Source organism: Lissotriton vulgaris, chromosome 3_1 (genome assembly GCF_964263255.1).
Source record: "Lissotriton vulgaris chromosome 3_1, aLisVul1.2, whole genome shotgun sequence".
Classification (NCBI taxonomy): Eukaryota; Metazoa; Chordata; class Amphibia; order Caudata; family Salamandridae; genus Lissotriton; species Lissotriton vulgaris.
The window spans coordinates 1,855,232,757-1,855,255,783 of record NC_141689.1 but is presented as its reverse complement, the minus strand read 5'-3'; the positions used below and the strand labels follow the sequence as shown (position 1 = coordinate 1,855,255,783).

The following is a 23,027-nucleotide window of genomic DNA, read 5'->3' as shown; positions in this document are numbered from 1 at the left end:
TAACAGATGTCGGCTGTTATGGTAGGTCAGTGGGAAGATGTGTGAATTCCAGTTGTTCCAAAGGCAAATTATATAATACTATTCCCTACACAATTGTGAAAAGGGTGTGCTCCACAGACAAATTAAGTTGTACGCTGCATGTGATGTAAAAGTACACATATTCAAGAAACACACAGGACAACCCAGGGTCTTTGAGCTTTAGCGAAGGTATTGTTGAAATGTTACAAGATAAAAACGTCAGTTCGTGTGAGGTGTATTGTCTGGAAAGGCACGCCAGGGCAAGAGTTCCAATATGTGTTGTCTAGACAAAAAAAATGCATTGACTACTGAACTGAATTTCGGAGAGTGCAAGGCTTTATTATGTTCTGTACACACAAACATATGAAACAGACTTACAAAAATGGAATGTAATTAAACAAAATATTGCATATTCACTGCTAGTACGGGAAAGGTACACACATTTGGATGGAGTTGACTTCAAGCACAGGGTTACTGTGAAATACTATATAGGTTATGGAACATTCCTATGTCATAAATAACTAAACAAAACACACTGAGGTTAAGGCTGTCTTACTAACAAACATAATTGATATTGCTGTACACTCTTCAAAGACAACCTACACCAATTTGTATTTGCCTTATTTTTACAGGTCCAATAACTTTCACCCTCTTCATAAACACGCCGCACAGTCACTGCGCACACTTCTTCTACTCAAACAGTGGCAAACTAGTAAAATGGCAACAAAAAATATCTTCTCATTTTGTAAATATGTACGGGCACTTGACTTCCTTAATGGCAACATTGGCTCCTCGTTGTGACACATATAAAAAAGGACTATAAAGCAACTGTCCAACTAAAACCTCAAGCCTTTCAAAATGGCAATTGACACTTTAAAGGCATGAAGCAGATGCTCTTGTTTTCCATTTATTTTAGTGGGGATATGATAGTCATTATTAAAATAGAACACTACTTGCCTATTGGTTGTGAGTAAAAGCATTTTCAGTAGATAATGTAAAGACAGGTAGGACTATATGCACCAAACCAAGCTCTGCCTCGTTGCTTCTCAGTGCGAGGCTGCTTATGGGCCTTACTGCTCCCAGCATCCTGCTCAGCTAGCCAACCTTCTTGGAGCCACTATTACATTACTGTGATAAAATGTGCAACCTCAGTGTCACTATAGATTCTGCCCTGCTTTGGTCCATAAAGTCAACAGCGTTGTCATAAACATCATTCACCACTTAAGTTTACTTAATGGTTTACTTCTCTTGCTATCCCGCCAGAAAGATCAAACTTGTCTTTGCAGGGGCAATATTGAGGCTCAAGTACAGCAATCTTATATACACCAGTCTACCAACCAAAACTATTGGTGAGGCACAAAGGGCCCAGATGCTGACGATCACCAGGTCACTGCAGCACTGCAGGTTCTACAAGAACTACCAGTGAAACCATGAATATAGTTCAAAAGGGTGTATGTTGGGAGATCTGAACCCTGGAGCTCCCTTGAACAGGATTTCCTGAATGGCGGAAAAGGATTGAAAGCCTACTTGCTGCTGAAGACATTCAGTACAAGTGTCAGAAAGTACCTACATCATCTGATCGCTCAGTTTAGAACATCACTTGTTCATAAATATTGTTGACTCCACAACGACTACTGGTTAAGGCTTTAAAACTAAACCAAAACCAAAATAAATAAAAAAAACGGATATGCAATCTAGGACAAACTCTAGATAAAGCCACTTTTCACAGACCTTTTATGCTATAGGACTATACTTTTCTGCTTCTCCAAACATGAAAGAAAATACCAGGGCTGTAAATGTAATTGTTTTAAAATTAAAACAAGAGGACCATAACTGTTCTCCTATGTCCTTGACTGAATTTTACATTTCTACTCTGGTTGGTGCGTGTACAGCCATCTATAGGTACAAGATCATGTTCATTTGGCAAAGATGTGATATAACACAGCATTGTTTTTAAGCTTGGAGTGTTCACATGCCATGCCACTTCCTAGTGAATTATTGCACTAGCTGAATTACTATGTTCAAAATCCTAGATGTCACTGCCAAGAAAAAAAATGTTCATTTTACTGTCAATACTTTAGTTCAGTCATTTGATAGAGTAGTAAATAAACTAATGTTTGGCCCTCATCTATCACTGGGACCATGTCTCGCCTATACACTGTGTTGCACGCATATATTCGTTTTCGGTCATGCCTGATATAAAAGGATCTCAGGACGGTACAACATTACTAAGGTATTTTAGTGATCCAGTTAGCACATTGTAGGCTTAGAATTCTCTTTAGACACATGACTGTACAGGCCAACCGTTCTCAATTGTAATCCTGGCATATTTGGCCCTCATAATAATTTTAATATGCCAAAGCAATAGCAGTCGGAGATTGCATAAGCCCAGCTGGATATGACTAAACCTGGTTTGACACAAAATATCTTCGTTGCAGCACTCTTCATTATTCTCAATGTGCCAAACGCAAATTGAAGACTCTGTCCTGTTTGGAAACACATCATAGTAGTACTCAATGATCCATGGGGCAATAATCTGTTTGATTTTGTGAGGTGCAAATGTGGTCACTTTGTGTAAAACGAAGGCGTCCATATTGGAGAGGCTTGATCCTAGATAGACCCTGCAGTAGAGACAGCAGCGGCCCCGGCCTGTGCAGGTAAGAGCGGTGGGGCGGAGAGGCCAGGTGGGAGAGGGTTTCGACATATGACTACAAGGGACAATGAATTATTTTATATAATTTTCCCTCATGGTCATCTGTCGAATCCCCCCAACCCTGCCTCTCTGCTCTTACCTGCATGGGCCGCGACTGTAAAGAGAAGATGTGAAGTGCTACAACTCTTAAGCATTTACAGGTTCACAGTGTTGCCCCAGAAGCAGCGTTTGTATTTTTCTTAAGAGAGTACATATGCAACAATATCTTTTAACACCAGAAGGCTGGGCTAAGTAGTTCTTATTTTACTGGCTTTCGTATCCAGCAAGAGCTCCCTCCATACTAGAGTCACATTGGCAATGTCCTCATATGATCCAGAATACAGCCGTAATACTGTATGTCGATCCCAGCAGTATCAACATTCATCAGGCAAGAATTTCTGTAAAAAAAAGTGCCTCAAGGTGGATGCAAGGTGAAACGTTTGGTATCATAGAAATGAGCTCAGGTAAAGTGCCATACTTGATAGCATAAATATCACACCAATGAGATGAGGCTCCAGGTATAAAATGAGTGTTGTCACTGATTTGATATCCTGTGCTGGAATGTTTTTTCATTTGTTTGCAATAGCTGTAACAATTTAGCAGTACCAGACGCTAATATAGGACAGCAATTTATGCATATGGGGTGGTTATTAAAACATATCTTCTCTGAATGTGCATGTGCTAATTGGAAAGAAGGTGTAGTTAAAATGTAATTCCTCAAACTGAGGATCTGCGAAAAGCCCACTGCAGTAAATAAACCCCTTGATCCCACAGGCTCCTTTTAGGATATTCCAGTCTGAAATACTTTTTTTCCATTTTCAGATCAGCTAAGTATATGGCTGGGGGCAGTAGCAGGTTAAAACTGTTGTTTTAGGACTGGCATACTGTAATCTCTATAGATTGCATTGCCCATGAAGCTTTACATAAAACTGTATCTCCTCTGTGTTTCAGAGAAAGATCAGCATAAAAGACTGATGGACCTCAAAGACCAATGTAGATTGATAGTGTCAGTCACTGATAATGTCCTGTCTGTACCTCTTTTCAAGTAGGCCAGCCGAGTCCAGTAACAGCACTTACCCACTCATTTTAGGGATTAGGAAAATCTGAAAGAATCACAAAGTTTTGAGAAGCGTGTGAAAAGTAATTTCCACCAGAGTATTAGTACTGCATGAATTTCTACCCATTACTGGAAATTTGTAACGCAAATGACAGATTACCAAATAATTGTACTTGGAATTTTAAGCTAACAATAGTAATGATGACAAAAATAACAATGTTAATAACTATAACTTTTGAAATATGTCTCTTGCTACCACGGTGGTGCCATTCCCCATTACAGTAAATACTTGATTCTCTATTAGACTCTATAATTTACCATCACAGTGGTATTTTAAATCAATCCTGTTAAGATGACTGACAAATGGCCTGTAAAAGTGTCACTTTGTTTGTCTATCAGTAATAGTCACAAGATGAAAGGACAATATGTCTAAAAGAAGGGCACTTAAACAATCGGACTGGCTAAGATACAGAGAATTGCTTATTTCATAGCATAAGGGATATCACAAAACCAGCAATGAACTTTCCATAATGCGCCAGTCTGTTTCATTCACAACTGGACAAGACCAAAACATTTTTACTTGCGGTTTTGTTACTCCACTGCTTATATAACACTCCTATACCTGACGAGCCATTTCCAAATTGCATCTGATCTTATGGGTATGACTCCCCATAGCTATCTGCGTCTGATAGGGTTTGTAGGTGATAACATGTTTAATTATTCATATTACAGCTACATACTCTTTACATGTATGTAATTCTTCAGCTGGGAAGTGCTGCAAAATCCCTTACGCCTTGCATTGCAGCATTTTATTGCTGGATTTAGAAGCAAGTTGTATTAAAATAATGAAACCATTTACAAAAAGGTATTTGCCTCTACATAGTAAAATAATTCCTGAAAACTTCATCACTTGGAGATAGGTATCAAAATGTAATTAAAGGCTTCATAAAAAAGGATTTAATTATTGAATAAACAGGAGGTTTTTCAAATGCTTCCATTAGTTTTTTTTTATTGGAGGTTTATATGGGAGCTCTAATTTGATCCTTCCGCATACATTTAATTTAGTTCCAGGGTGATGGTTAAATTAAGTTTATCCAAATATTCTGTTTTTAAAACAACATCTTGGAATTATTTAGAGCCGGCAGAGGGATAGGAATGTCATAGAATTAGACTTAAAGAAGATAACCGAAGATGGCAGAATATTCTTGGTAATTTCTGTAAATGAACCTCATTACTTAATTTTCTATTTCCTGTGTAATGTTCTGATGACTGCACATACTGATTTAGGGATCACCTAATGGTATCTACCTCCAATTTCAGGGTGATGTGACTGAAAATGCCTACCGGGCAAAAGCAGATAATTCAAACTTGGAACACAGTGGAAAGACCTATCAAAGTGATATGAGGCCTGGATCATATGCCAGGCCTCCTGTCGCTCTGTTATCTCACTAATAATCAAAGCCTAATTAAGACTGCTTTCACTAAAATGAACAGTTTGGCAACAGCTTACTTTTCGTGAATTATTATCATGTTCCATTCAAAATTATGTTGTAAAAGACACTTATCAAAATCAGCCACTTTCAAGTACTACGTTGCATGCCTTCACACGTGGCAGGCTTTATCCTGTGTTGCAAGGCAATTCAGTCAGAAGACTGTTCTGGTGACAATGTATTTTCCTGGTGTTTCCAAAATGAAATTAGTTTATTTGGTGTGAATCTGCACCGATCGCATCTCATATAAATGTTGCATAAATTAAACATTCCATTATAAAACTTTTAATAAAGTTTTACCAAAACATTTGTTTCTTCATTTCTCTGGAAAATAAATCTCTGGACTATACGGTGATAAAACTTTAAAAGTGTTTCAAGGCCTGGCTTTGTTCATGTCTATTAGGGTGGTTGTGTTATCACGGAACCGTCTTATGTCCTATAATTACAGCCCGATGGATTCATGCACAGCCTACCTTTATCATTACTTGAATACAGTCTTTACAGCTCTGAAATGGGGAGGACTGTGATACCTACCTACGGTAAAGAGATTAACAAGACTCTAGTGTTTCATTGTTGACTGTATAATGCATACCAACAGCAGTGTTTCATATAGGTGTGGAAGCTCTAAGCAGGAGGAATCATTCCCAGATTAAATATTACTCTTCATAAATTTTATCAGGCGTGTTTCCCTGCAACAAGAGCTGCTTGAGAAAAGTCCTGCTCTGCAAGCCACCATTCACACATTGTTAACACTGGTGTTTTTTAGAGTCACAAAGGGTGCTGTGAGAGGGCTTCGAGAAATTCCTCAAACCTAGTAGAAACCCAATGGAGGAAGAAAAGAGGAAGCAGCTTTGAATTAGACTTGTGAACTAGAAGCTGTAGTTTGGAGAAAACCAGTTTAGGTGAAAAGTCTTCTTCATCCTGTAGATGAGTTTTTTCCCCACAGGCCAGCACTTCCATCAATGCCCAGCCTCATCATCCATCATTACTGTAGGTAACGATACACTTTGAAGCAGTGGTTTCCACTATCAGCAACAACCACATGGCCGTCTGTGGTGAGAGCTAGGCCTTGGGGACCATAAAGAGGATCAGCAGATGTATTGATGTATGACAGGAATGAACCGCTTCCATCAAAAACCTGAAGTGAATGAGAAAAAGTAGCAAAACAGTCAATGCTAGCAAGATGAATGCCTTACATACATATTCTTCAACTTCATGAAAGAAGATAGGTTAGTTAGCGATGCATTAGTTTTTATGAACGGCAACTACAAGAAAAGGATTAGACCCAGATTTAAATACACTTATTTATACTGTGTCTTGTGATCTCAAGTTTCACTGTCATAAAAGCAAGTTTGGAAGTAATTGCAAGTAATTCGGGAGTGACGTAACTAGACTGCAGCAAATGGGCATTGTAATTGCAATATTTTGCTATGCTAATGCTTGTCTGCACATGTGGTCACTGCTCTTAAAAGTGTGTGGTGGACTGACACAGTAAGTTGGTAATTTCTTATTGCTCTGGGGATTTGTACCCTTGGAATTTGGGTCAGTTACCATCTGTGACTATGTGGAACCCTTAAGGAAAGCAACCAATTTCTAGCAAATATATCAGACATATCAGGAGGAATCTGAATTGGTTATATTTTTTATCAAAAACCTGGGAAATAGTATTTTTGTAATTGCAAAAGTGATAATGTGAAGAGAAAGGATAATGTTACTTACCCAGTAAGCATCTGTTCTTTACATGTAAAGCTATAGATTCACTTGCTTTGCATACTCCTGCCATCTAGTGTTGGGTCCGGATGTCTGCAAGTTGTTTTTGTTTGAACAAGTCTTTCCAGTTATGAGGAAGGTGACTCCTCCTTCCGGTAATAGTGTGCTTGGGCATCGACTCCACTGTTAGACTGTTTTCCCACAGAGGGTGACAATGGAGTTAGAAATAGTAGAAAAGACATGTCCATGCGTATGTATGTAAGTAAGCAGAACAGCAACAGGTATAGGTAGCCGGTGAGGCAGGTGGGCGCATGTGAATCTACAGCTCTACATACCAAGAACAGATGCTTACTGGGTAAGTTACATTATTCATTTGAGGCATGTGAGCAGTAGATCACATGCTTTGCATAGACTAAACAGCAGTATCCTCCCAAAGCAGTGGCTAACCTGTAGCTGTTGCACTTGTCTGAAAAAGTGTTCCAAGTACCGCATTGCCTACATTAGCTTGTTGTCTTGCTAACAATCTACACAATAGTGCTTGGTGAATGTGTGCGGTGCAGAACATGTCATACAGATGTCAGCTATGGGGAAGTTTCCTAAGAAAGCCATAGTAGCCCCTAGTTTGTGGGTGGAATGCGCTCTAGGGGTTATTGGTACGTTTCTTTTTGCTTTTGCATAACATGTTTGGATACATTTAACAATCCACCGAGCAATACCGGATTTAGAATTAGGATTGCCTTTCTGTGGTGAAGCAAAAGCTACAAAGAGTTGTTTAGTTTTACGAAATGGTTTTGTTCTCTCCATTTAATATAGTAAGGTTTTGCTAACATCTTAAGTGTATAGAACCCGTTCTGCCACTGAATCTGGTTGAGGAAAGAACACAGGCAACTCAACAGATTGATTGATGTAAAAGGCAGATACCACTTTGGGTAAGAATTTGAGGTTAGTACCACTTTGATTTGTTGAGTTGGAAAAATGTTTCTTTTATGGTTAGTGCCTGAAGCTCACCCACTCACCTCAGTGATGTAATAGTAATGAGGAAAGAAACTTTCCAAGTGAGAAATTGCAATTCGCACTTATGCAATGGCTCAAAGGGTGGACCCATCAGTCTGGTAAGGACAATATTAAGATTCCGTACTGGAGCAGGTGGAATTCGTGGTGGAATAACTCTTTTAAGTCCTTTCATAAAAGCCTTGATAACGGGTACTCTGAAAAGGGACAGATGTTGACTATTTTGAAGGTATGCAGCTATTGCAGCGAGATGCAAGCATATGGATGTGTAAGCTAACCCTGACTGTTGCAAATGTATTAAGAAACAAATGATATTTTGAATGGAAGCATCTAAGGGATTGATATGTTTGTTATTACAATATATAACAAACCGGTTCCATTTAGCTGCGTAGCAAGCCCTTATAGTAGGCCTTCTGGCTTCTTTAATGATGTTCATACAGTCTGGTGGAAGGTTCAGATAACCAAATTCTATGACTTCAGCTGCCAGATCGCTAGGTTGAATTCTTTGGGATATAGATAAGTCTTCTTGGCTCTGAATGAGGAGACTGGATGTGAGATGTAGTTTTTGATGGGGAACTACTGAGAGCTCCAACAGGGTGGTGTACTAAGGTTGACGGGCCCATGTGGGAGCTACTAGGATCAGCGTGAGGGATGTTTCTCTGAGTTTCGGAACCACCATTGGAATGAGTAGGAGAAAAGGAAAAGCGTAGGCAAATATCCCTGACCAATTCATCCATAGTGCATTGCCTTTAGACAATAGGTGTTAATACCTGGAGGCAAAGCTTGGGCATTTTACGTTTTAGTATGTGGCGAACAGATCTATCTGTGGAAAGCCCCATATTTGATAGAACGAGAGGAGAACTTGAGGGTGAAGTTCCAACTCGTGGATTATTTGATTGTTTACTCCTGGGAGGTGTTCAGCCAGGAGAAACATTTTGTGATGTATGGCCCACCTCCAAATGGCTTGTGCAAAGCGTGACAGCTAGAGAGAGTGTGTCACCCTGTTTCCGTATGTAATACATGAGTGTCATGTTGGTGTGGACTAGGTCAGCTTTACCTGTAAGGTGAGTCTGAAAGGCTTTGAGCGCTAGAAATACTGCTAGCAGCTCTAGATGATTTATATAAAGTTGCTTTTGCTTCTGACTCTACAAACCTTGAACAGTGCGAGTTTGAAGATGAGCTCCCCGACTAGAGAGTGATGATCTTTTGTTAGCACTGTCTGTGGAATTGGACCGATGAAGGATCGCCCCTTGGATAAATGCTGTGGATTCCATCACTGCAGAGAGTGATGAGTGCAGCGGTCTACCAACACAAGATCTGACAATTGACCCCGAGACTGATTCCACTGACGTGCTAAGCATTCCTGAAGAGGATACATTTGAAGTCTTGCATGGGGAGCTATCATCATGCAAGACCCCATCATTCCTAGCAGCTGCATGTATACACGCGCTGGAAGAGACCGGTTGGGCTGAAACTGTGAGACTATAGCCTGAAAATTGGAGAGTCTGGCTGCATTGGGACAGGCTAGAGCTTTTTGAGTATAGAGAGTTGCTCGCAGATATGTTTGTGTATAGGAGGGCCGGAGATGTGACGTTGACACATTCAGTGTGAAACCTAGATTGTGCAGTAATTGCAGCGTTATCGGAGTGTGCTGGAGACACTTTGGGTAAGAGCTGGCCTTGATGAGCCAGTCGTCCATTTATGGGAAGACATGAATATGCTGTCTTCGCAGGTGAGCCACGACTACTGCCTGGCATTTGGTGAATACCCTGGGAGCAGTGGTGACTTTGAATGGAAGCACCTTGAACTGGTAGTGTTGTCCCGCTACCACAAACCTGAGGTATTTACGATGAGCGGGATGTATTGGAATATGGAAGTATGCGTCCTTTAAGTCTAAAGTGGACATAAAGTCACCTTGCTGTAGAAGTGGGAGTACCTGTTGAAGTGTGACCATGTGAAAGTGGTCCGATTGAATGTATTGATTTAGTTCTCGGAGGTCCAATATAGCCCTGAGAGAGCCGTCCTTTTTGGATGTGAGAAAATATAGGGGGTACATGCCCGATCCTTGATACTGTAGTGGTATGGGCTCTATAGCTCTTTTTTGCAGCAGAGAGTGAACCTCTTGTTTGAGGAGTTGTAAATTCTCTAGTGGCATTTTGTGATAACATGGAGGAATGTTTGGAGGATTGTTGGGAAGGTCCTTGCAATAGCCAGATTGGATAAATCTTAGAACCAATCTGTCTGAAGTTATTGTATGCCAGATGGGGAGGAATTTAGAGAGACGTCCCCCGACAGGTATGAAATAATCGGGGGGAAGGGGAGGCAAGTCACTGTTTGTTTTTTGAGGGGGAGATGTGGGGTGCGGAACCTTTACCTCTTCCCTTGCCATTGTTGCCTCTAAATCCACCTCGAAAGTAACCTCTTGAAGAGGATGACTGAGTGTTACCTTTGTAGGACGTAGATGTGTTGTCTGTAGATATGTTTTTAGAGCCCCCTCTTCATCTTCTCTAAAGAAATGTCTACAGGGGACCAAACAAATGCTTCTTGTCAAAAGGTAAGTTTAAAATAGAAGCCTGTACTTTGGGTTTAAACCATGAAATCCTAAGCCAGGTGTGCCTTCGTAGCAAGACACTGGTGTTGGTTGTATGAGCCGCTGTGTCAGCTGCATCTAAGGCGCATCTAATAGATGTGTTTGATATTAACTTCCCTTCCTGAACCAGGTCATGCGCCTTAGCCTTGTGTTCATCAAGTAGAAATTGGAGCAATTGTTCCGATTCGTTGCAGTGTGCTCTGCCGTATCTAGCTAGAAGAGCCTGGGAATTGGCAATAAGCCAATGATTGGCTGCCTGGACAGCTATTCTCTTTCCGGCGGCATCTATAAGGTTAGATTCCTTGACAGGAGGAGGGGCATCTCCTGATGTTTGTGAGTTTGCCCGCTTACGGAGCATTAGAAACCACGAGGGAATCTAATGGTAATTGACCTCTGATGTAAGCTGGGTTTGATAATGCAGATTTATACTTTTTATCCACGCTTGGTGTAAAAATTTGTGCGCAGACTGGATCTTTAAAAATGTTGTCTGCATGTTTAAGCATATCCTTAAGCGTGGGTAGTGTGTGAGTGGGTCTTTGGGATGAGCTTACTTTCTTAAAAAGAAAGTACTCCTCAAATGATTTGTTATGAAGCTGAACTCCATGATATTCAGCAGCCCTATTTATTAGATCTATGTACCCAATGTTATCATCAGGTGGAAAAGGGTTTTGTAGGGTATAAATCTGGATCGTTATCTGTGTTTGGGTCTGTATTATAATCGTTCCATGGATGAGGACAATTATCATCTACCCCTTCCCCATCATTCTGGTTGTCAGGTGATTGTGGTGGTGGTGAGTTTGTAGGTGTTATCAATAAATGTGGGTTAGGTGGGGAAGGAGGAGGAATAGAAGGAAGTGAGGAATTAGTACCAACATTTTTTCTCTTAAGAGGAATGTGGTAAAAATCCTCTGCTTCTGATGTACGTTTTACTGGCAATTTCGTTTGAATATGTCCAGTTTTTGTATTGATGATCAGTTCCTTTTGATTTGGGTCTGGGTTTGAAGATGGGGTGTCAATACGAGGTTCCTTTGATGGAGTAGCAGCCTTTCTATTTTTTGGTGCCAATATTTTCGGAGTCGAGATTTTCGGCACCTACGTTTTTGGATCCAAGGATGGTTTTAGTTTCGGTACTGAAGGAGTTTTGATGCCACTTTCAGCTTGGTGCCCGAATGGGGTCGACTCGATCCTGAGCCGAAAGGCTTTAATATTTTTTTTGGTGCTGGGCCCGAAGGTGAGGCATCTGAAACATGTTCTACGTCCTGATTTTGGCCTGAAGGCCCGTGGCCTTTTTCTTGGGCTGAGCTGCAGTTTGGGGCGAGGATGGGTCAATACTCACAGTATGCCGATCCTGTGTAATCTCCTTGTCCATGTTGGTGTCAGCTTCTGACATGGAAATGGGCTCGTCTTCTTCCTCGGCTCCTTGCGCGTCGTCAACATCGTGCTCGAAATCTTCTCCGAAGAGATCCGGAATGGAGCTGTTGTGTTGTTGCAATCCGTGACACCGAGCCAGATTGTCACCGAGCGTCTTTTTAGATTGGAAAGGTTTGCATGCGTCGGAGTCTTGTTCGTCGTGCTCCGGGGAGAGGCACAAGTTGCATACTTCGTGCGAGTCAGTGCGCGGGTACTTAGAGTGGCACTGAGGACAGAATTTAAATGGAGTCTGTTGCATCGACTGCAAGATCTTTCGGTGCGGTTAGGCCCAGCGGCCTTCCACAAAGTTTCCAAATCAAAATAGTTTTTTTGTGAAACCGATACAATACGTGGAGAATGGAAAACACGATTGAATAACAATACTGTCAAGGGTGAGTGGGTTGCGCACCGAGGGGAACCCGAAGAACGGCTTTGAACCGGAGCGCAGCAATACACGTCCGAACCCGATGGCGGAAAAAAACTATCTAACAATGGAGTCGATGCCCATGCGCACTATCACCGAAAGAAGGAGTTACCTACCTTGTGACTGGAAAGACTTCTTCAAAAAAAAAAAAAATAGATGGCAGGAGTATGCAAAGCATGTGATCTACAGCTCACATGCCTCAAACATATTTTTAGTTGTAAAATAATCTAAAACGGAAGTTATTTGAAATGTTGCATACATATTTTCAAAGGCAAAGTGAAAGGTATATTTCCCTTGGAACTGGCCCATGTTTTGTAGGCATGCATTTAAACATATTTTATTCCACAGATATTTTTTTTAAATGGTCATGGGCAACCAGGAGGTAAAAGGGAGATGCCAAAAGATAGCATGAAGTAGATGCCATGAGCTATCAACTTTCTACCTGTTTTGCAATGTCACACTGTTATTTTATGAAGACATGAAATGTCATCTGTGGGATATGTTCTGAAATGTTCAGTAGGTGTCCAGGACAGCATACTAAAACTAAACATCCTGGGCCCTATTTATGAAGGCTTGGGACACTTTTACGCCGCATTTGCGTCACTTTTTGTGACACAGTGGCAGCATAAATAATGCTCCACGGTACGCCATATTTACAAAGTGACAGATCTAAGCAGATGCGTCACTTTGTAAATGCTGCACTACATTATACTCTCATCAGATATTATGTATGCAAAGGTGGTGTTACTATTTGAAAAAGCCTTGTAGAAGTGGCACAGTGAAATCTATCAGATTTCACTGCGCCACTTCTAGGATGCCACTGCATCACAACCTTACGCCTGCCTCACAGCATGCGTAAGGGTAACACAGTGCAATAGGAATAGGTCTCCTACATGTATTGCTGGAATTGCATCAGGCTTACAACACAACTCCAGCAATATGTGGGTTTTGCGCCAACAGATACGAGAGGATTCCTGAAGCATCTGTCATTCCTTGCAATGTGGTGCGCGCACAATAAATATGGCGCATCCACTGTGTCGCAAGGATTCACTGCGCCACTTCTAGGATGCTACGATTCAGAAAAGGGGGTGGTGATGAACAGAGTGTCTGAATTAAGCAGACCACTCTTACCCAGTCCAAAGATCAGGGCTTGATCCATCACCGTTATTTATCTCACTGCACCATCCCAGCTCAGAACCTGGCTATATGAAAATCAGTCTGTCCCTGGCCCAGTGCATCATGGGAACAGGGCAGACTAAACTACCAAGCCAATTCTTCACCAGAAAGGAGACAAGCTACCGGGGACCGGTTTCTGGCATTTCAGCCGTCTTCGGCCCGGCTTGCTTGAATCCTGATGGTGCAGTGAGAAAGGGACTCATGTCTGAGTATACCCTGCCACACCTATAGTGGCCAAAAACGATTCAGAAAAGGGGGTGGTGATGAACCGGTCCCCGGAAGCTTGTTTCCTTCCCAGTGTAAGAATTGGCTTGGTAGTTTGGTTTGCCCTGTTCCCATCATGCACTGGGTCAGGAACAGACTAATTTGCATATAGCCAGGTTCTGAACTGGGATGGTGCAGTGAGCTAAAAAACGGTGTTGGATCTAGCCCTGATCTCTTGACTGGGTGAGAGTATTCTGCTTAATTCAGAAACTCTGTCCATCACCACCCCCTGTTGTTAAATATTTTGTCCACCCTAAGCGTGGAAGGGTATACTCAGATGTGAGTCCCTTGCTCATTGCACCATCAGGATTCAAGCAAGCCGGGCCGACGACGGCTGAAATGCCAGAAACCGGTCCCCGGAAGCTTGTTTCCTTCCCAGTGTAAGAATTGGCTTGGTAGTTTGGTTTGCCCTGTTCCCATCATGCACTGGGTCAGGAACAGACTAATTTGCATATAGCCAGGTTCTGAACTGGGATGGTGCAGTTGAGCTAAAAAACGGTGTTGGATCTAGCCCTGATCTCTTGACTGGGTGAGAGTATTCTGCTTAATTCAGAAACTCTGTCCATCACCACCCCCTGTTGTTAAATATTTTGTCCACCCTAAGCGTGGAAGGGTATACTCAGATGTGAGTCCCTTGCTCATTGCACCGTCAGGATTCAAGCAAGCCGGGCCGACGACGGCTGAAATGCCAGAAACCGGTCCCCGGAAGCTTGTTTCCTTCCCAGTGTAAGAATTGGCTTGGTAGTTTGGTTTGCCCTGTTCCCATCATGCACTGGGTCAGGAACAGACTAATTTGCATATAGCCAGGTTCTGAACTGGGATGGTGCAGTGAGCTAAAAAACGGTGTTGGATCTAGCCCTGATCTCTTGACTGGGTGAGAGTATTCTGCTTAATTCAGAAACTCTTTCCATCACCACCCCCTGTTGTTAAATATTTAGTCCACCCTAAGCGTGGAAGGGTATACTCAGATGTGAGTCCCTTGCTCATTGCACTATCAGGATTCAAGCAAGCCGGGCCGACGACGGCTGAAATGCCAGAAACCGGTCCCCGGAAGCTTGTTTCCTTCCCAGTGTAAGAATTGGCTTGGTAGTTTGGTTTGCCCTGTTCCCATCATGCACTGGGTCAGGAACAGACTAATTTGCATATAGCCAGGTTCTGAACTGGGATGGTGCAGTGAGCTAAAAAACGGTGTTGGATCTAGCCCTGATCTCTTGACTGGGTGAGAGTATTCTGCTTAATTCAGAAACTCTGTCCATCACCACCCCCTGTTGTTAAACTTCTAGGATGCTACTGCGTCACAACCAGGGCCTTGCCTCACAGCAGGCGTAAGGGTAACGCAGTGCAAAAGGAATAGGTCTCCTCCATGCATAGCTGGAGTTGCGTCATGCTTACGACAACTCCAGCAATATGTGGGATTTGCGCCAACAGATACGTCAGGATTCCTGAAGTATCTGTCATTCCTTGTGACATTGTGTGCTGCACATTAAATATGGTGCATCCATCATGTCTCAAGGAGAGTGTAATGAAAAGTATTGCATTACTGCTTTTACGCAGCGATGCAACAATTTTAATAAATGAGGCCCCCTATTTTTATTGCATTGGTATTTTATACAAACATAGTGGAAAGGTTCAAAGAAGACAACTAGTAACCTTATCAGCCATTCTACTTTGCTTTTGTAATAATATGGGGCAGAACGCCAACACAGGGCCTCATTTTAACTCCTACGTATTACCTTTATTATTACTTTTCTGGTCAAACTACACAATAAAACAAACTGACCTGACTTCCAGTGATTTGATTGTGCGGGTTTGGCTTGTGTCCTAAAACTGTGAAATTGCATTCGGTTTAAGCACTAGCCGTTTTTTTGTGCACTGTAAAAACGCATGTGATAAACAGCATACCAAAAAATCGACATCCTATTTTTATAGCATTGGTGTTTTATTTGAACATAGTTTCAAAGTTAAAAGAAGGTAACAAGTAAACGTATCGACCATTCTAATGTGCTTGTGTAATAATAAGGGGCAGAATGCCAACACACAGCCAGGGCCGGACTGGGACCCAAAACCGGCCCTGGCAAAGTGCTTGGTAAGCCTTCCAGGGGTTTGGGGGTGTGGCCAAGCTGTTTACCAGGGCCGGTTTCTGCCGATTTCGTTACAGCGACCGATATTGAAGTTATGCTGCAAAAACGGCCCTGTAACAAAATCTGCCCCCAGGGGTCAAAAACCGGACCACAACCATGGCGGCGCACCAGGGAAATTCCCATTTCCCGCTATGGGCAGTCAGGCCCTGCACACAGCCTCATTTGTACTCCTACGTAATAAATACCAGTGATGCTATTTGTCTGGTTAAACAGCACAATAAAACAAATTTACCTAATTTCCGGTGAGTGTGCATGATTAGCCTGTGTCCTAAAACTATTTGATATTACATTCAGGTTTAGCTCAAGCTATTTTAGGGCATGGTAAAACTTCATGAGCTAAAATTGGAATAAAGTAAAATAAAGCAATCCCAAGCTCTAGTGACATGGGTATAATAGCAGGATTCGACTCTGAAAGTCTGCACCCAAAAGCAAGTCATAATGAAGCAAGTCATAATGATTGAAAAGTACACTCCACCACCCAAATTACACTTTTTAGGTGGATGCTCCAAGATACGCATATTACAAAGTGGAAAAATTAAAAGCATTTTTAAAAAAGGCGGAAAATCAAGTTACACCATCAACCCTTAACAGTGTCATAATGCCAAGAATACTTAACACGTGAACACTGCAGTGGACCCAATCCACGCACTAATAAGAAGAATCAATTTCCCAGACCTATACATGCAGTCCCTACAAACACAATCACTCAACATAGGTACACCTGTGACTAGGCATTTCCTTGCACTTTGCAACATTCAGTTCCTGACACAATTTGCTGTGCTGCTGGAAGATGGTAACTAGCTGCACAGCACCAAAGTTAACCAGTCTAGAGTGATGAAAAAGACTCTCTCCTCTCCTTTGGAGATGGGAATGCACGCGATCCGCGATGGCCGCTGCGCTATAAGCCGTATCACCTACCTGCTGCATGACGATCTCTTCACGACGTGAGATATCTCTTTGTCCTTTTCCTTCGTTGGGGACATGGCCCTTGTTCCACAAGTAGCATTCTGAGCTGTTTTTCGGGTTGTTTCGTTCCTGCAGCTGCAAGGTATTTTTTAACTCCAGCCAGAGCTCTTCTTGTCCTTTCCTCACAAAGCGTTTTGTCAGGAAGAGGAATCCTAAGAAGGCATTTCCTGCCACACCCATTTTATTACGGCCAACTCCCTCTTAAAGGGATTATTCACTATTCGGATAGTTTTCTTTTTTCTCCTCCTTAATTCCTAAATGGATTCTTGTTTGCTGGCGCTGCCTGTTAGCTGCTATTTCTGACATTTCTACATTCTAAATAACAATCTACTTTAAAATATTGTTTGATAGTCTTCACACTTATTGATGGGAAGCTATTCAAAGACTATAAGACAGCCATATTTCACGAGGCATATAGTATGTGTAATTATTGCATATTGCATATGCTCGAATTATTACTAACTACAGTACCATAAAAAACGTGGAATATACTGTCTCCTATAACCATTACTTAGCAAATATGGAAGCGAAGCCAAACAAAGGAAAACAAACTGCCTCCCCTCCAACTAATAAATCTAAAGTGATAGAATCCCAAGAATCATCATTATCTAAGCTCCTGGAAGAAATACGAGCAATGCATTGAAATACTGACTATATGCTCGGATATAAAACACATTCAATGAGACACTGCTTCTTTATCAATGAAATTATCAGATAACAAGATAAAAATCCAAGGCAATACCAAAGCTATTTCAGCTATTACTACTCTAGTCCATCTCATTTCTCTATGTGATCAGCCTTTGTGGACCTTTGAACATAAATCAATTTAATTTACATATTTTTAATGTCCCAGAAAATATTGAACTAATTACCGAAACTTCTCATATTAAATTTCCAGAACGGTTTAAGATTGAGAAGGTCCATTGTGTTCCTTTGCACCACCATCAGCATTAATCAAAACCTAGACAAATTATTTTCAAAACTTTAAGGCATCATCATCTCTTCATCAAGAAAGCAGCAAGAGAGATCCCAACACTACTTCTGGAGGGCAACAGAGTGTTTATTCACCAAGATTTTACAAAATATATTGTAAGAATTCATCAACAATTCTCAGAATTAAGGCCTCAACTAAAGGATCCAGGCTATAAATATGCTCCATTTGACCCATCCACAATGCTTATTTAGAAAAATGACATTTCTAAATCTTTTACTTCTCCAGACGACCTGGTAAAGTATCTAGACCAACATCATCCTGTTGCAATGGACTCAAAACCTTCAGGTTCTGCGGATTGATATTGATTTCCCCACTATTTTATATACATCCATTTTACCTATAGCAGGTCTCATGCAGTGTGCACTGGCTTGCCTTGTATGTCCCTCTTTCTCTTTTTTTATCTGTGGTATTGAAATTATGACATTTTCTCTGTCTTAGTAGTCTTTTTATATAGGCTACTTTTATTTGTTTTTTTATTTCTATTTGCTGCCCAAATACTCTTATGCCTGTTCAACACAAACGTAATATTGTCTCTCTTAATGTCAAAGGTTTACGCCATTCTGTCAAATGATGTAAGATCACAGAATATTCTTAAAAACTTACTGCTGATATTTGTTTTATTCAAGAAACAAATGTCAATGAAAATGTTTTACATTCTATGTCTAAGAGATGGATTGCTAATATTATTTCATCTCCACCTGTAGTAGGCAAAAATGGTGTTTCCATTATTTTTCCACACCGTTCTCGTATACAACTCCTGTCCCACCGGCATGACTCAAACGGGATTTGTTCATGCTCAAATTATTATTAATACTTCCTTAATTTACAACATAAGCTGTGGAATCAGCACCCATCAACAAAGTACTTCTTTATAATTGCAAATAATGTCCTTTAGAGCAATGGTAAGCATCCGTATCAAATGAACAGGTCCGAGCTTGGCAATCGTATATTTTCAATCCTTTATTTTGATTTCACAGTAGAAAAATGATCCAATTCACAATGGATTTTCTTTTTTTCTAGCCAACGCGTTTCGTCTCTACAACTGAGACTTCTTCAGGGCTCAAACATCTGTCTTTATGGTATGTAGTATGAGCTGGCGAGTTCTTAATATGCTTGAAAAACTTGTGAGAGATCTGTCATGTCCTATGAATATTCAGAAATGACTTGGAAACGGCATGGTGACCTGCTGAAACGAACGGCATGGATTCAAAAGTAGCGCTACTTTTGAAAAAGAAAATCCATTGTGAATTGGATCATTTTTCTACTGTGAAATCAAAATAAAGGATTGAAAATATACGATTGCCAAGCTCGGACCTGTTCATTTGATACGGATGCTTACCATTGCTCTAAAGGACATTATTTGCAATTATAAAGAAGTACTTTGTTGATGGGTGCTGATTCCACAGCTTATGTTGTTTGTTTAGGACTCTGTCCTTAAAAGGCACTTATAGGGTTGTGTTCCTAGGTTTCCCAAGCACCATCACACTACTCAAGAGTCACTGACTACGACAGGTGCAGGCATCTTGCTCCAACCCTTCTTTTGCTAGATTACTTCCTTAATTTAGTTAAGATTTATGATCCCATAGTTGATGACCCTCTGTTCTGGAAAGATATTACTACAGAAACAATATATCTAGATAATATACCCCTTATTATGGTGGGGAACTTCAACCTCATTTGTGATGTACTCCTAGACCGACTTCTACTTTTCAGTTTGGGCCATCTAAATCCTTGCATTTGTTGACATCTTTTTTCTCTGCTACTAAACTGATAAATTATTTGAAATGCGCTAATCCTGCAGCTAAAGAATTTACATTTTTCTCTAATGCATATTCTATGTATTCTCAACTTGATTACTTAATTGTCTCAAGACACTTATGCAGTATGATAACAAATCCTACCATTGAACAAATTACAATTTCTGAACATGCTCTAATCTGCTTCTTCCTCATTTTACATGCGACTGGCTCTTCCAAAAACAGATGGAGAATGAATATTGATATCGTTTTAAGTACTCTGAATGCTGCCAAACTCTTGGCTGCCTTTAACAATTATTTTATGACCAATAACCATGTTGACACTTCTAAAATTATTAATTGGGATACTTTTTAAACATATATTCGAGATGTCACTATGGGGCACATGCATCAACATAAGGAATTGCGATTCCTTAATAGCGATTATTCAGGAATCGATATTTAGGAACCGCAATTCCTTTTGCTTGTAGGATTCGCTAAATAAATTGCGATTCTTACAGATTCCCTATTAGCGAATCGCAAATTGCGATTTGCTAATAGGGAATGCCTTCCCATTCATTCCTATGGGCATAGAGGCCCATAGGAATGAATAAGAAATCATTCTCAATTTGCAATTACCAAAAAGGTAATCACAATTTGCGCATGCAATTTCAAGGGTGCTAAGGGGCCAAAAGACCGCCCTGATGCACCCCCAAAATTGGCATGTGTGCCCATGTGGCGCACACACATGCCCCAAGGCCATGTGTGTGCACCACATGGCACTTAGAAAAATGCAATTATTTGCATTTTTCTAAGGAATTGAAAATTACCATCAACATTAAATTGATGGTAATTTGTGATTCCTTAATGCAAAGTCGCATTTTGAGAATGCTTCTTGTATTGCATTTAGGGAGTCTCAAACCAATCAGGAAATCAGATTGTAGTCTACTTCTTGATGCAAAAGAGATTATAAACAACTTCTTTTATCTTTTTACTCTACTCTTTAAGGCAAACCTTCAGTCATCCCAGGTAACCCCAATGACACTTTTTTTTTAAAGTGACAGTTATCTCAAATTTCTATAGACGATTGTCTCAAATTAGATAATCCCATTAATATTAAAGAAATTAATTTGACAATCAAAGCTCTAAACTCTAATAAATCTCCTGGGCCTGTTGGTATTCCAGCAGAATTTTACAAATGTTTTTCCAACACACCTGTCCCAATTTACTATAATTATTTACTGACTTTTGGAATTTTTCTGCTGTAAGAGGCTCTTTTAAAGAAGCCATTATTTTTGTACTTCTGAAGCCAGAAAAATATTCAACTTTAATTTCTAATTACCAGCCAATATCCCTCATTAACTAAGACTGTAAAATATATGCCAAAATCTTGGCTAACAGACTAATCTCCTACTTTCCTCCATTGTGCAGCTCCAACAGGTTTTAAGAAAAGCAGACATTCTGCACATAATGCATGTCTTTTATGTCGTGGTTTATCCTTTATTGATAAGCTTAAGTGCCCTGCAGGGATTTTTGCTTTGGATGTCAAAACAAAAAGTGAATTGGCAATTCCTATTCCAAACATTAAAAGCTATCCAGTTTGGTCCAATGTTTTTAAAATATGGTTAAAGCTTTATATGCTGCCCCTTTGGCTATACTGTTTATCAATGGCACCCTGTCCCCTTCTTTTCCTGTATACAGGGGAACTTAACAAAAATCTCCCTTATGACCTCTTTTATGCCTATTATGAAATGATATAGAATATACTGGTGTTGTTTTAAAGGATGTTGTTTTAAATGTCTCTGTCTATGCTGATGATATTTTATTCTATGTGACTAAAGCCTAATGCATCTGTACCTATTATTTTGCAGATTATTAAGCAATATGCTTATGTTTCTGATTATACCTTGAATGTTTACAAAACTGATTTTTACTCCCAGTATGGTAGCAGACACAAACATCCTACTTCCCTGAAAAGCCTAGGATTCACGTTCTCAAACTCTGTTAAAACTACAATTGCTCCAAAATACTTAGCAAGGCAACAGAAATGCTTAATGAATGGTCATCTCTTCACTTGAATTTCTGGGGCTGCATTGAAGTAATTAAAATGGTTATTGATCCCCAAATACTTTACATATTATCTATGTTTCCATTTAGATTTCTCTCCAGTCTATTTAATACACTGTATCAGTTAATAAATGAATGTATTTGAAGCAATGAACATACAAGCATTAGTAATGAACCTATGCAAACCTCTACATTCAATGGTGGTATAGGTCGACCTGACTTTAAGAAATACCACAAATCTTTTCTCATTGCACAAAGTTCATTATGGTTTCAACCTATTGAGCCTTTATATGCTCCTAATGGCTCCTTTTAGAACCTAATGTTTATCATATCTTTCCTTTGCCTGCATTTCTCAATATGGCCAACTATAACATTGGTAAAATATCATCTATTATTGCTGTCAATAAAAATGAATTCCTCTCCTTTGATCACAAGTTTATCATCAACATTAGATCATCTAAAAAAAATTCTGTTTGGCATAATCCTAACTTAAAACTTAATAAAAGTATCTCTTTTTGGAATTCTTTGATTCAGGCAGAAGATATGGTCTATTCCTTCAGTGACTGAATGTCTAAATATCACTTCCTGCAAACAGATCTGCATAAATATGAATTGCCATGTAATTCCTTTCTTGATGCCTATCTTGATTCAATACCGTCTGCTAAAATATTGGGTGAAGAGTTATGTATAGTTATTTTAATCGTTTGTCACATAGCTTTTAAGTTCCATAGCCATAACACCCCATTTGCCCTAGGGGCTCTGTCATAGCAACCAACTTCAATTTATTAGCAATTGGTTCATCAAGGGAGTGGGGCTGATTGCCTCCTCAGCTGCATCAAGGATATTTCTAATGAATGTGAGTGTAAGAAGGAAAGAATAGTGACTCATTTAATACTGTTCCTTGCAAAGAACCCTGACATCTACAGCAGTGTTACCGTCAGCCTCTTTAGGAAGTTTGCCAGGCTGTCAAGTGCCATGTTGATGTGAGTTTGCTCTAGGTAATCTGGGTGCTTACTGTGAAGTAAGGGGTCAGAAGCCTGTTCACTGTGCAGCTTAAGCCTATCCCAGACACTCACTGTTTTCCTCTGTGACACTGGGCAAACCGGACCTCCTTCCTCAAAACTTTCCTGACATCAGTCTGCATGTTTGCTCCTGTAAGGATATTGTTTCGTCCAGAGAGGAGGCCTACACCGATGCCTGGCCTGCCTTCAGGTGGTCATCATCTTGATGAATTTCTGGAGAATGTCCTGGATAGATGATGGCATAGACACACTGAAGAGT

The 23,027-nt window shown here is 40.4% G+C and overlaps 1 protein-coding gene across 3 annotated transcripts in view; it reads right to left on the bottom strand.

Annotated features, from left to right (window-relative positions):
- Positions 1-332: 332 nt before the first annotated feature.
- TRIM2 (tripartite motif containing 2) overlaps positions 333-23,027 on the bottom strand; it is a 460,803-nt gene continuing 438,108 nt past the window's right edge. For all 3 annotated transcript variants that reach the window (XM_086962313.1, XM_086962314.1, XM_086962312.1), the window contains exon 12: positions 333-6,395. In XM_086962313.1, the coding sequence (XP_086818439.1) occupies positions 6,243-6,395 (153 nt within the window). In that variant the 3' untranslated portion in view covers positions 333-6,242. The remainder of the gene's footprint in view (positions 6,396-23,027) is intronic.